Source organism: Nyctereutes procyonoides, unplaced genomic scaffold, assembly GCF_905146905.1.
Source record: "Nyctereutes procyonoides isolate TBG_1078 unplaced genomic scaffold, NYPRO_anot_genome, whole genome shotgun sequence".
NCBI lineage: Eukaryota > Metazoa > Chordata > Mammalia > Carnivora > Canidae > Nyctereutes > Nyctereutes procyonoides.
The window spans coordinates 15989661-16003524 of NW_026575160.1; the positions used below are offsets into that span (position 1 = coordinate 15989661).

At 43.9% G+C, this 13864-nt stretch overlaps 1 protein-coding gene across 1 annotated transcript in view; it reads left to right on the forward strand.

Annotated features, from left to right (window-relative positions):
- Window positions 1–382: 382 nt before the first annotated feature.
- Window positions 383–13864, forward strand: part of CHN2 (chimerin 2) — a 297968-nt gene continuing 284486 nt past the window's right edge. Inside the window, exon 1 of the mRNA XM_055314524.1 lies at window positions 383–729. Within this exon, the coding sequence (XP_055170499.1) occupies window positions 681–729 (49 nt within the window). The 5' untranslated portion in view covers window positions 383–680. The remainder of the gene's footprint in view (window positions 730–13864) is intronic.

Below are 13864 nucleotides of genomic sequence, written 5' to 3' on the forward strand. Positions count from 1 at the left end.
GACCGCGGAGCAGCTCCGCGCGCGCCCCGCGCCCCCCGGCGGCCTCCCGGGCACCTCGGGGTCCCGCCCCCCGCCCCCCCGCCCCGCAGCCCCCGGCCTCCTCCCGCGGCCCCGGGTCTCCGGAGCTGTCAAGCCCGCGCGGCGCAGAAGCAGCCCCCGAGCTCCCGCGTCTCGGCTCCTTCCTTTGTGTGCGCGCGAGCGGAGCCGGGGCCGAGGGAGGGGGGGAGGTCGCTCGGAGCGCCTGGCTCCCGCCGCCGGGCCCGGGCCGCTCGGGGCGCCGCCGGGGAGGGTGCGGGAGCTGGCGGGGCGCCCCCGGGCCGCCCGGGCGCGCGCGGGGGAGCGCGGGGCCCCGCCGGGGCCCGGCTGGAGGCGCACGGCTCGCCCGCCCCGGCCGCCCCCAGCCCCGGCCTCCGGGCGCTCGCACCTACCCCCGGGCCCCGGAGGGAGCGTGCACGGGCGCGGAGAGGGACGGAAACCACAAATAAATAGCGGCGGCAGGAGCGCGTCATCTGGCGGAGCAGGAAGTGCGAGCCGAGTCCGGAGGCTGGGGCTCGGCGCGCGTCCCCAGGACTTTGCCATGGGCTGGGGGCCGCGGAGGCTGCGAGCGGCCGGGCCGGGGCAGCGGCGGCGGCGTCCGCACCCGCAGCGGGGCTGAGCAGCAGCGACGCGCGGGGCGCGAGATGGCAGCGTCCAGCAACTCCAGCCTGTCCGGCTCCTCCGTGTCCTCCGGTGAGTTTCAGCCCGTGGGACGCGGCTGCCGCGGGGCTCTGCCGCCCCCTGCCCGCCCCGCGCCCCCTGCCCGCGCCCCGCGCCCCGCGCCCCGGGATGGGCAGAGCCTACCTGTGGCCGCCCCCCGCCCCCCGTCCCCCGCATCCCGGGCCACCCCGTCTCTCCCGGGGCGGGCGCCCGCTGGGACACTTGTCCCGTCTGCCCGCTGCGGCACCGCGGCGCCCGGCCTCCGGCAGGCGGAGGTGGGCGAGCGGCGGCGCCCGGGGGTCCTGGGGGCGCGGCGGCCGCGACAGGCGGAGGGAGCCGGAGCCCCGCGCACCCCGGCGCCTCAGGAGCCCGGCCCGAGGGGCGCGCACGGCTCGGGGGCGCGGGGCGCACGGACCCGCTCGCGGCGCGGCGCCCGCCAGGCCGGGGGGGGGGCCCGAACCCGAGGCTCCTCGCACACTTGATTTTCTTTGTTTGTTTCAGAAATTAGCTCCGTGGAGACACGAGCGCGGGGGCACGGTTTGAGACCCGGGGAAGGAAGGGACACGTACTGTCGCTCCGGTCCTGATTGAATTCGGGCGACTTAGAGGAAGGAAGGTCGAGCCCAACCTCTGACAATCTGCCGCTTTACAAGTGTGTGTGTGCGTGATTTCCCTCTGTGGCCTCTTGGACATTTTCTTATGATACTCTCTGTAATTTCACTTTCCAGGCGTACATTGGGTTGTCAAGTGGGGCTGAGCAGAGGGAGCGCTTCTTTCAGCTTTTATAGGGTTGGTCAGCAGGTCTCCTTGAAGGGGAAAAAACTGCTAATGAGTCTGAAGGACTAGGGATCAATAGGAACGGACCCTCTGGTTCCTGAGTATGACAGGTTTCTAATCAGAATGATGCATTAGGTAGGATTCTTCTACCACTCTGGTCGCTGCAAACTTTAATGACAGACCCTAAAGGCACAGCTGAGAAGACATTGGAGTGTGGCGAACAGCGTTCAGGGGTCTAGATGGTCTTGAAATCCTAAGGAAAATCCTCAGTATGTTAATATGGCATTAAATCCTAGTGTGTGTGTGTGTGTGTGTGTGTGTGTGTTTGTCGTTGTTGTTGTTACAATTACTCAATCATTAAACTCAGGTGAAGAATCACCTGGTTGGGACCATGGGATGGGGCAAGCCTGTCCTAAATCAGCCCAATCTATAGATGTGTAACTAACGTAACCATAAATAGGAGGGGAGTTTGACTAAGGTGCGATTGTGATGGGACACAAGGTGATCCCTTGAAAGCCATCTGTTATCTTTTTTGGCAGGTTCAGTCCCAGGGAAATAGCACTTCCTTTCTTGATCACTGCCAACTAATCAAAAGCACAGTGTTGTTAGGCATATGATATAGTTCAAGTTTCTGGTAGTAGCAGCCAATGGGGCAGAACAGTCATATCTTATTAAGAGCAGCAACAAGTTGACTGCCTGTGGTTTTAATTCTGAGAACTCAGCAAATGCTACAGCGTATTTTTAGTGCCCCCAAACCACTGCTGCTGCTTTTCAATTCATTTTGGTTGACTAACGTTGAATTTAAAGTACAGTGATGTTGGCTTACGATTAGCATATGGTTATTCCTCTCAGAAGACTGCCCTCTAGAAAAGGGACTGGTAGGGGAGAGGTGGCAACGGGAAAGAAGAACGAAGAAGAGACAAGAAGTCAGTGTTATCACATGATTTACCGATGGCAGAAATTACAGATGCTGTGGCATCTGAGTGTTCAGATCTTGGTGTAGCTTAAGAGACCTGATTGAAAAATTGAATTCAGGCTTCAGAAAAATACGTGGGTTTGAAGTCACACAGAACTCGCTTTAGATGATGGCAATTGCTTTGCAGATAGGATACGGGGAGCTTAGATGGCTCTCCTTCCTGCGGGAGTTACCACGATTTTAAATCCTAGTGGCAACTGGGAAATGACATGGGCACCGACATTCAAAAAGTGGGCAGGGATATATGGTTTTGGCGTGCATCAGACTGGCCCATGAGCTTATGTTTTTCAATATACCAATTAATGAGACCCTTCGTCTTGAAAAATACAAGAAGCTGTAGTTCTCTTTTTAAGCACATTTGCCCGTGGTGCGGATCATGAATAATTCAGATGACACAAGCAATTCACACCTGTGAGAGGTGTTGGGCACTAAAGAATAGAGCCTGTTTGTGGTGACAGCTGCGGCACTCCATCCATCAATTCATCACCGTTTTCACATAGGGCCTACTATGTGCCAGGAAGTAAGTTATAACCCTCAGCTTCAAGGAGGCTGAGTGAGGAAGGTAATTTTAGGATTCTGTCTAGTTTTGAAGTTCTAGGATTATTGTTCTTGCATTTTGGCTGCATCATTCACCAATAGGGTCAATTGGAGAGAGTCACTCCACTTTTCCCAGCTTCAATTTCCTCATCTGTAGATAAGGCTCATGTTAATAATGGGACCTACTCATAGGAATGCTGTGTGGATTCAATGAGATAATGTGTGTGGAGCATTTAGCACAGGGTATGGCACTCAGGAAGTGTTTGGTGTGAATACATTTTGCTCCCTTGAGGAATGAAATAGAAGGCCCTTCATGGCTCAGACTTCAGGTGCAGAAAGAAATCCAACACACATAAAATTTGCCTCTTACATTGCATGTTAAATTTGTTCTTGAGGTTTGAAGTCTATTAAATAAGCAGTTATTAAGCGTATTTTAGGTTTTGGGCATTGTCCCAAGTGTTTGGAATAGAAAGACGAATTAAGATCCTTTGCCTCGTCACCCAGCAGCAGAGATGGACAACAAAATAGTAACGTAGGGGCAGCCCGGGTGGCTCAGTGGTTTAGCTCCTCCTTCAGCCCAGAGCCTGATCCTGGAGACCCGGGGGATCGAGTCCCACGTAAGCCTCCCTGCTGGGAGCCTGCTTCTCCCTCTGCCTGTGTCTCTGCCTCTCTCTCTCTCATGAATAAATAAATAAACTATTAAAAATAGTAATGTATATTCCTGTTGGATAAAATGAATTATGTGGAGGAGAGTACAGGGAAGAGTGATTCCCTCAGTATGCAGGGGTCAGTGGAGGTGACCTGTGAGTTGGGACTGAAAGGATGAGTGGGTTATTTTTCCAGAGAACAGAGGGGGGAAAGATATTTCAGGAAGAGGGAAGAGCTTAGGCAAAGGCCTGGAGATGGGAAGTCCAGAGCCTCATTTTCAACTTCCTTTCTTAGGGCTATTGATCCATTTTGTAGGGGGTATCTCTTCCCTGAACAGTTAAGCTTATAGATTCATTAGCATCATGCAGAGAGGTGTTAGATCCCTTGGTGTTACTGCTGACGGTAGGTAGGGGGTTTTCTTTCCATTCAGGTAGCTGTGAGTTTGATGGAACAGCTCTGGAAGCTTTAGGACATACTGGGGCAACTGAGCAGTATAAAAGGAACAGTGGATTCTGTAGCGAATAAGCATATGGAGAGGTGAACTCGAATAATATGGGTTAAACCTCTCTTGGAGAAATAGATCTGCAAGATTTAGGTTTGGTTGTGTTCGCACAGAGAGTCAAGATCTAATAATTCACTCAATATTAAGCTCAAAGTTATCTGATTTTCCTGAGAATATGTTCTCACTTGCTGTTGTTGAACAACAACACCCAAGTGTGTCATTTATTCTACTTTGCAACTGAGACATAACAAATGAAATAATCAGGTTAAAATTAATTTTTAAATACATTTTCTAAGAACTGTTCAGAAATTTTCTTCTGGAATATTCAATTATGTGTAGAAGAAATTGCTTTGCCTTTGTTTTAATGATAACTACTAGTAATTAAATTTCACAATCACCTAGATTGGCAGGAAGGTTTGATTACCTTTATTATTTTAAGTGGGAAAGAAATCACTGTCCTTAAGATTTTACTCTAGCCTGTGGTACTTGATTGTACTCTGAAATAAACAATGGTTGATTTGCAAAATAGTTTTCTTAATAATCATGGGTTGTATTGGCTTTTGTAATTGAAATAAGAACTTTTTGCATTTTAGTGATGTGATTGCCAAATGGGTAATTTCACAGAAAAAAAAAAGAAATAAAAGAAATAAACTCAGGTAAAGTAATAAATAAAAAAGCTATGAGATGTTTTCCAGTAACTGAACAAGGTAAAAATTAAATATTAAAGGGACCTCCAGGATAAGAAGTTGTTAAGATTTTAAGAACACAAATACACTGTATTATAAAAATTAAATCAACATAGACTTTTTAAATTAACATGCAGATGAAAAAAGATAAAAATCAGTATTTATGTGTAGAGTCATTGAAACCTTAATTGGGAAAAGAACATTCCTAAATGAATTGAGGCATTTATTTCTCCAGATTCTATGCAGTAGTAATGTGGACCAAATAAATAATGCTATTTTGTGCTGTCACACTGGCTTGATCCTAGAAATGATAAACAGGAATTTTCATTACTCATTATTGGAGGGTCAGAACCAGTGACGTATACAAATCTTTCATATCCCTAGATACAGAAGGTAAAACTGAACTATAATAATTCTGCCAAGACATATATATATATAAAATTAGAAACTCCATGGATCCAATACTACAAAACAATATCTTTGTTAAAACAGACACTCACACTTAGAAGTCTTCTCTTGGACCCCTGAATTATTCAGAAATACTCAATACCCAATTTTGTGTGAAAGAAATGTCTTTACCTTTGTTTCAGTGATAACGGCTGGTAATTTAATTTCATAATTACCTAGAGGGTCGGGATGATGATTTTTGTCGTTTTAACTCACCCCCAAAAATTACTATTTCAAAAAAATTGCAAATTAAAAAAATCACAAAGCCAAAACTAATGCTCTGAAAGAAATCATTCACTCGGATGGAGGGAGTATTGTTCTTTGCTATTTTTCTGGTGACCTTCCCACATCTCCTTTTAACCTATTAGATTTTTCACTGGCCCTTTGAAGTAACCCAGATGAACCCAGCGATAGAGAATCTGAGAGCAAAGACTTAAGCATGACTGCATATTTGCTGTGTTTGACAAGGGCCCACTGATATGTGTACATTTGCCAAAATGCCATATCCCCCCCCCCCATTCCCACAAACCCAATGAAGTGTTTTAAAAGACCCTGCCATTTGTTCAGCTTTCGGGGGACACAAACACCAGGTATTTTCTGAGGCCGCTCCATGTGGGATTTAACTGGACAGTGTGTTCTTTGAGCTGCAACCTGGGGCTTGGCCCGGGTGTTAGCACTGCTGAGTGCCGGCTGCTGCTCTGCAGGATCTCCTGTTTCTGCACAATGGTGAAAATAACCGGACATGGGGTTTGGAACACCTAGACATGAGCAGTGTCACATATATTTTGAAAAGGAGTTTTTCTGCCAGAAGATCAAGATTCTTGCCAAGATGGTTAGAATCAAAGAAAGAGAAAGGGACCTAGTGATAGACCTATTATGATTAACAGCATCCATCTATCACCCACCCATCATTTATCTTTTATGAATGTATTCACATTTCATGACTCCTGAAGTGTGTCATTTAATTTTCAAAATGAATGGCTTTCTTTCTTCCTTTCCTTTCCTTTCCTTCCTTCCTTCCTCTCTTCTTTTTGTTTTCCTACCCGTGATTATGTTGGTCAGACTTCTATTTAGAATTTTCTTTTTCATTAACCCTGTGCTTGGTCTTACTTGACTATGAGTTTCCAAATCCTCTTCCAAAGCACCTTCCTGCTTCTCTTTACATTTGCTCATTGGAAATGGAAGCTGGTATTCTGTTTCTCACATGGATTCTGGTCAGGGGATCAGATGGATGCCTCTATCTCTGATGCAGGCTGGTTGGTGTGACCAAACACACTCATGTGTCTCAAAGTTACTAACAAAAGCAAAGGTGTTTTTAAAGCCTCCATGGCCAGAGGAAAATCCAGTTAGGAAAGTGCTAGTCCCCCAGGCAGTCCGCTCTGCAATGGGACCCATGTATCTGTTCCCTGGGATCTGAGACTGAGGACCCGGCATGTGTGCATTGCCACGGGGCGATAAAACTTTGCAGCTCTGTACCCACCAAGAGTTGTGCAAATAGCCCGCTTTTCCCCTCATTTATTATTAATCGAACACCTTTGTGGGGGCCAATCTTTGAATAATCTTTACAGCGTGGCCTAATTACAGCCTTGCCTTGCTTCAGTAGCTTGGCCTGTCCAAGTCACCCAACCTCAGCCATATAAGGAGTTATTTTAAATCATCCAATGCCTAAGTTCCCATAGACATTCTCTAATAAAGGTTTTCAGTGAATAACCTTATTTAAAATGTAATCATGTCAGGTCAGAGGTTATACAGATAAGATTCTTGGAGTTGAGACATCGTCTACACGTTATGTAGGCTGCCAATCACCCCTTGCCTTGGTGAGCCTGCTGGGGAGGACACTTTTGCAGCAAGAAAGGCTGGATGCCACTTTCCTGCCGGAATCCACTAGATTTGGAGAATCAGTCAGCTTCCTTAGGCTGGCAAGAAATCTCCCGTTCTGACATGTGTCTTCATTAGATATTGCAGGCGGAGCTCTAAACTCAGAGTCAGAAGATCTGGATGCTGAAACCTTTAACTAGCGCATTGACCAGGGCACTTAAACCCTTAACTAAGGCTCTTCAAGAGGCTTCAAGCCCTGACTGTGACCCTTAAACCATTAACCAGGACTCTTGAACCCTTAAGGAAAGTTCCCAAACCCTTAACCATAGGCCCTTAAACCACATACTTAACCAAGCTATACAACTAGCTAAGGATGTGTGACCTTTGGTAAAAATAGCCTCTGAGCTTTAAGTACCTCACTGCAAACTGCAGATATGACAGCCTGTTCCCAGAACTGATGTGAGCACTAACAGGGTAATCGAAGTATTGTCTCCCATAGACCTGGCTATCCTATCTGCTCCGCAGATGCAGATTCTTCCCCCTTCCTTCCCTCCTGCCCTGAACATCAGTGAGCCTCAGTCCTCTTGTCTTTAAACCAGAAATAGTGGTATCTGATGAATTTACCCCACAGGGTTGTCATTTCTGAAGCACTACTTGGGAAAATGCTTAGTAAACTGAAAAGGCAACTAGCAATACTGAATGATTACTATGTCTCACTCTGTTTACATGTAGTCCTTGGAGTATTTCTTTAAGGCAGACCAGGTATCCCCTTTTGCAAACAAACACATAGGTTCAGAGAGGACATGGGGCTTGGATTCGAGGTGGTAGGGTTGGAGGAACGACTCCTTAATTTCAAAGATCAGGTTCTTTCCTCTTGAAACATAAAGGGTTGGTTTGTGTTTCTGTGTATGTTTTGAAAGTGTCTGACATTAAAGTTTAAGGCTGAAATGCATGCTCATTGTTAACAGAGAAAATACAGTAATACATCTGTGCTTTATTTTGATGCCCTTGGTAGTTATCCAGACCCACACTGAACCTGACCAAAGCTTAATCTCACTACCGTTGGGACCTGGGAGATATTACCGAGTGAATACTCTGTAGAGAGATCGCCTGGGGAATTGGAATTATGGATATCTGCTCTTAAGAATAATCTCACAAGGTGAAGGGTCTATAGGTGTTCATGGTACTATTCTTGCAACTTTTCTAAGGTTTGAAAATTTTCCAAATGAAAGAAGACTGAGGGGTAGAAAAGAATAGTACAGTTTGCCTCCAATTGATTGTCTTCACTGAAGTCTTAAAAGCATTCCATCTCATGTGAGCTTATCTAGTCTTGTGATCACCTCATGAAACTCCCAGATTCTGAATCCTCAGGGGGAAGAATATATATTTCTTAGCTTATATCTTAAGCAAAAAGTAAAGGAACTGAAATTATGGAAGGCATTCAGGTAGAGCTATGCAACACTCCTACCTGAGAAAATGTCTTTTCCTTCCCAAGCTCCCTTAACTTTACATATCATTATAGGTTTCAAGTGAGGAGGGGGGCTTGCAGGTTGTTTTAGCAGATTCCAGAATTACATACATAAGAGAATCAGGGCTATTCAGCTAGTTGGTGGTGGAGCGAGAGCTGGAACTGGCAACTAGGACCCATGTTCCCAGAACATTCATTCTCCATCCCCTTTCCTGGCGCATCCTAAGGAGTAGCATTATCCTTAGAGAATTTCTTACAGCTGCTTTTTTCTGTCTGGCTTCATAAAGGCTGTTCTGTTTAATTATTTAATATTTTCAAAAAAAGAAGTCATAAAGTGCTTTGTATTTTAAATGAGCCTTAGATCTCAAGGCTGTTGTGCCAATAGAGGCACAAGGACTTAAGTGATCTAGCGTCTGCCCTAACTATATATAGCTGTGCTGTCTCATATGGTAACCACGAGCCACATGTAGCTGTGGTTTAAATTTAAATTTAAATTTAAATAAATTCAGTTCCTCAGTTGCATTAGGCACATTTCAAGTGCTCAGTGACACATGTGGTCCATGGCTACCATATTAGACCATGAAGAAATAGAACATTTCCATCATCCTGTGAAGATTCTTTTGGTCAGCTCTGGTAAACAGGGAAGGTGGTTCTAGGACAGGGACCTTACTAACGTAAAATAATAAGCTACAGATAGGAACCTTGATAGAATGTTCTCTCATTCCTGTATTTGCTTGTAGTGCTGCTTTGGTTATATTTCACTAATTTTGCAAATTGTTTTTTTTAAAAATAATTTTTTCATAACTTTGAGGGGAACTGTGGAATGACAGCTAGAGGATGATGTTAGGGAGTAATTAAAATGTTTATAAACTCTTCTAGTCTTGAAATTGGATTCAAGCCTTTTAAAAAATTGTCTCTAATTTCCCTAATGACAAATCCATCTCTTTTTTAAAAAAAAATCCCACAGTGAGCTATAATTTTGCCCTCAAAGAGGAAAAAAAAATGCCCATGTCCAGAAGTAGTTTGGATCTTATAATTGTATCTCTTCCAAAACATCATAAAGAAAATAAGAAAATTGTGAACGTGTGGACTGAGGTTGCTAGTGGCATATCCAAGCCATGCTATTTAAATTTTTTTTTTAATTTTTATTTATTTATGATAGTCACAGAGAGAGAGAGAGAGGCAGAGACACAGGCAGAGGGAGAAGCAGGCTCCATGCACCGGGAGCCCGATGTGGGATTCGATCCCGGGTCTCCAGGATCGCGCCCTGGGCCAAAGGCAGGAGCCAAACCACTGCGCCACCCAGGGATCCCCCAAGCCATGCTATTTAAAGGAGGTTTTCTACCAACTTGCCATCAGCAAACCATTTGCCTAGAAGTATTTTACTGCTGCAAAAGGCCCACATATGGGGCAAAGCAAATGCACTGGTTTTTAATTTTTTTTAATTTTTATTTTTATTTATGATAGTCACAGAGAGAGAGAGAGAGAGAGAGAGAGAGAGAGAGGCAGAGACACAGGCAGAGGGAGAAGCAGGCTCCATGCACCGGGAGCCCGACGTGGGATTCGATTCCGGGTCTCCAGGATCGCGCTCTGGGCCAAAGGCAGGCGCCAAACCGCTGTACCACCCAGGGATCCCAAATGCACTGGTTTTTAGAAAATAAAGTTAGCTTTGAGAATTAGCACATTTAATTGGGAGAAAATGAATGCAGGTAAGATTCAGAAACATGACCGTTCCTAAGAAAAGGAAGCTGCCCTCCTTGAACTTCTGTTACCATCTTCAAGGGCAACCAGAAAATGGAAAGGTAGATGGTATCTTTAAAGGGTCAAACAACCATCAAGAAAGAGGTCAATGTTGAGGCCATTGGATTCAGACATAATAGCCAGAGGCCCGTGGCCTGTATGGCTTAGTCCTTATTGACATAACTCAGATCATAAATTTAGGGTAGTGTGAATCACAGTATCACTTGGGTGGGTGATGACCATTTGCAATTCTTTTCTCTGATCAGACGCCCAGTACCTGGATTTCATCTTGCCCTCTGTACTCTCAGGACTGGCTGAGCACTGTGTTCTTCAAGGAAATAAAACCTAGCATTCCTTATTTATTTCACATAATTGCACACTAACAATATAAAGTGCTGTTTCTTTTTTCTTTTTTTAACGATGTGTGTATTTATTTGAGAGAGTACACTTCAAGCACATTCCTCACTGAACTTGGAGTCCATCCTGGGGCTTGATTTCACCACCCTGAGATCATGACCCGAGCCGAAATCAAGAGCCAGCCACTCAACCAATGGAGCCACCCGGCTGCCCCTAAAGTGCTTTTTCTTGAATAGTTTTTTTTTTTTTTTTTTTCTTGAATAGTTTTGCTTCTAAGGAATACACCCAAGAGATCAATGTTTGGGACAAGAAAACAGAAAATAGGGACTATGGGTTGAAGGGTGAATCTTCTGCAACAAATACTAGAGTGTGTGGCTGCAACACGGGCCTACAATAGTCTGACCTATAAGTATCTCAAGACTGAGGCTTGCACTGCCCACATGGGCTGTTTAGCTCTTGAAATGTGGCTAGTGTGACTGGACATGCACTGCAAGTGTAAAATACTTACCAAGAGTTTGAAGACTTAGTACAAAACAAAAAAATATAAAATATCTCACTAATAACCTTGTTATGTGGGTTATACATTGAGATGATTATATTTTTTGGATATTAGGTTAAAAAAGATATTGTAAAAACCAATTTCAACTGGTTAATTAAAAAAAAAAATGTGGTGAGGCACCTGGGTGGCTCAGTTGGTTAAGCATCTGACTCTTGGTTTTGGCTCGGGTCATGATTTCAGGGTCTTGAGATCAAGTTGGGCTCTGCACTGAGCATGGAGTTTACTAAAGATTCTCTCTCTCTGTCTGCCCTTTCTCCTGCTCATACTTGGGTGCGCGCGCGCTCTCTCTCTCTCAATAAATAAATAAATAAATAAATAAATTCTTTAAAAAATTTAATGTGGCTGCCAGATTTTTTAAGATTAGATACATAGCTCACATCATATTTGTATGGGACAGCCACTGGTCTGGACAACTTGAGTGAGAATGTTCTAGCCTTTATCAGAGAATGTACCACACGAAACCTGCCGATTCACTGCTCCATGGCTCCCATAGTTGCTGCACTGCACACTCTCCAAGCTAGAAAGATACCCTCTCTTCTGTGTGGCCCAGTTCAACCCCCAATCTCAGGTCCCTGTTTTGCTTTAGTGCCAGACATCTAGAGATGTCCTTCATTTTTCTGGGCCTGTACAGAGATTTTGAAATGAGGTAATAGAGAGAGAGATGGAATTGAGCTCCATCAGATTCTTGTTGATACAGGTTTTGTGCTTTGTTTTAGGCTTTACTACTATAATTCTAGACTTTACGTATTTACTTGTTAGATTTATGTGTACTCCTCCTCCAAAGAAAGCCTGTAATGCTAAGAAGTTGGGTGAACAAGACACATTTTTCTCCCGACCTGTGTAGGAAATTCTTCTCTGATAATGTTTGTACCGAGGCTTCTTGCCATGAATATGTATATGTGTATAAAACATGTATATGTGTGATCTATGTCTATATACATGTATATATGTCTATATGTGCATGTTTGTGTGTATACGTAACATCCAGAAAGCAGAAGGAGATGAGGTTTCAAGCAAAAGTTATTTCCAAACCAAATATATAATATATAAAAGTTAATATCAAGGGAAAGGCAAAGTCAAGCCTAGCATTACTTTTAGTAATGAAAAAAATACACTTGGGATTATGCTAATGATGTGTAGATATTAATACACATAATTCGGCTGCCTAATATTGATTTAAGTTGCTCATTCAAATTCACTTTATTATAGAAAAATTAGCCATTTTGTTTTATAGTGTTTGTCCCTGCAGACAGTGGAACTGTTAAGTCATGTTTATTGGGTAAATAACACTATTTTGCTGACTTTCATATGCAAAGAGAGCATTATCATGTCTCCCACAGGAAGTGCCCTGTGAGTTACTGTTTTCTGGCTGGGGACCTGCTTAGTTCAAGCCAGGTGTCCTCTCTGTTATCTCCCTTAGGATCAATGTTCAAGGTTGAATGTACTGTCAGTGGTCAGGGCACAGAAGTTTTTCCTCCTACGTGACGTGAACATCCGAGGCCTGAACTTTATCCACATGAGAGCCCCATGCTTGCTTTAAGCAGCCAAACTAACCCACATGCCTTTTTCCTTTTTTTTCCAAATATGAATTCTTCCTCAGAGAAAAAAAGCAATTGACAGGGGCTTTCAACTCTCTTGAAATAATATTGGATTAAGATTAGGAACATAACCACAGCAAATCCTGGGCAATTACCAGCGGAAGACATGATTTGGAATTAGACAATGTAATTTGTCATAAGAATATAATAATTGCCGTAGTACTTATTTGGTTCAGCATTCTAACCCCAATAATAGCACTAAGAGGTATTTTATAAAAATGCTCAGCAGACTTTCAAGGAAGAGATGCCCTGCAGACATCTAACTTTTCATAAATAGCTGAGTGTAAATCTGTCATTCAGGAATTCATGTAGACACGTTTCTGAGAGCATATGTAGTTTCAGCTTGTGATCCTCCTTATAGTAAGGAGTTCCATCCATTTTCCACCCCTAGAGTGGACTGGTATTTCTTTTCATTGCTTTAAATTTTCGTCTCTGAAACTTATTTCTAACATCCACTCTTGGGTTTGGTAAATAAGTGTGGGTTCATTTGAACCCCAGACTTCAAGAGTGGTATTGTGTGGCAAGTATTGGGAAGCTGAGTTGCTGGTCCAAATACCAGCACCAACTGGCTATCTTAATTTGGGTCCATCTGCAATCTCTTGTCCATAAAATGGGCTAATAATTCTTATGAAAATCAAATGGAATAGTGTCTGTGAAAGAAATTTGAACTTGGAAAACTTGTGAACAAAACATAAAAATCTCTGATCTCATGAAGTTTCAGTCATATATAGACGCTCTATTGATTCCCCTCTTGGGTGATAAACAATCACTCAGAGTTCATGATTCTCTAATATAACTTGAAAAATCTCATGTAAATATATTACCTTGCTCTTCACCAACTTTTCAAAACCTTGAAGTGTTAAGCCCATTGGGTTAGAATTTCTCCATTCAGTGTATGATTCCATTGTGCATCCCACTTTCCCATAAACATTTTAAATTAGCTCAGACAAATCTCTCATTTATACTTTCTGATCCAGTGGAGTGGCTCTTTTTAAAATTAAATTTGATGTAATATCCAATCTATGCAAGTAAATCTCTGCCACAGACATGGAAGTT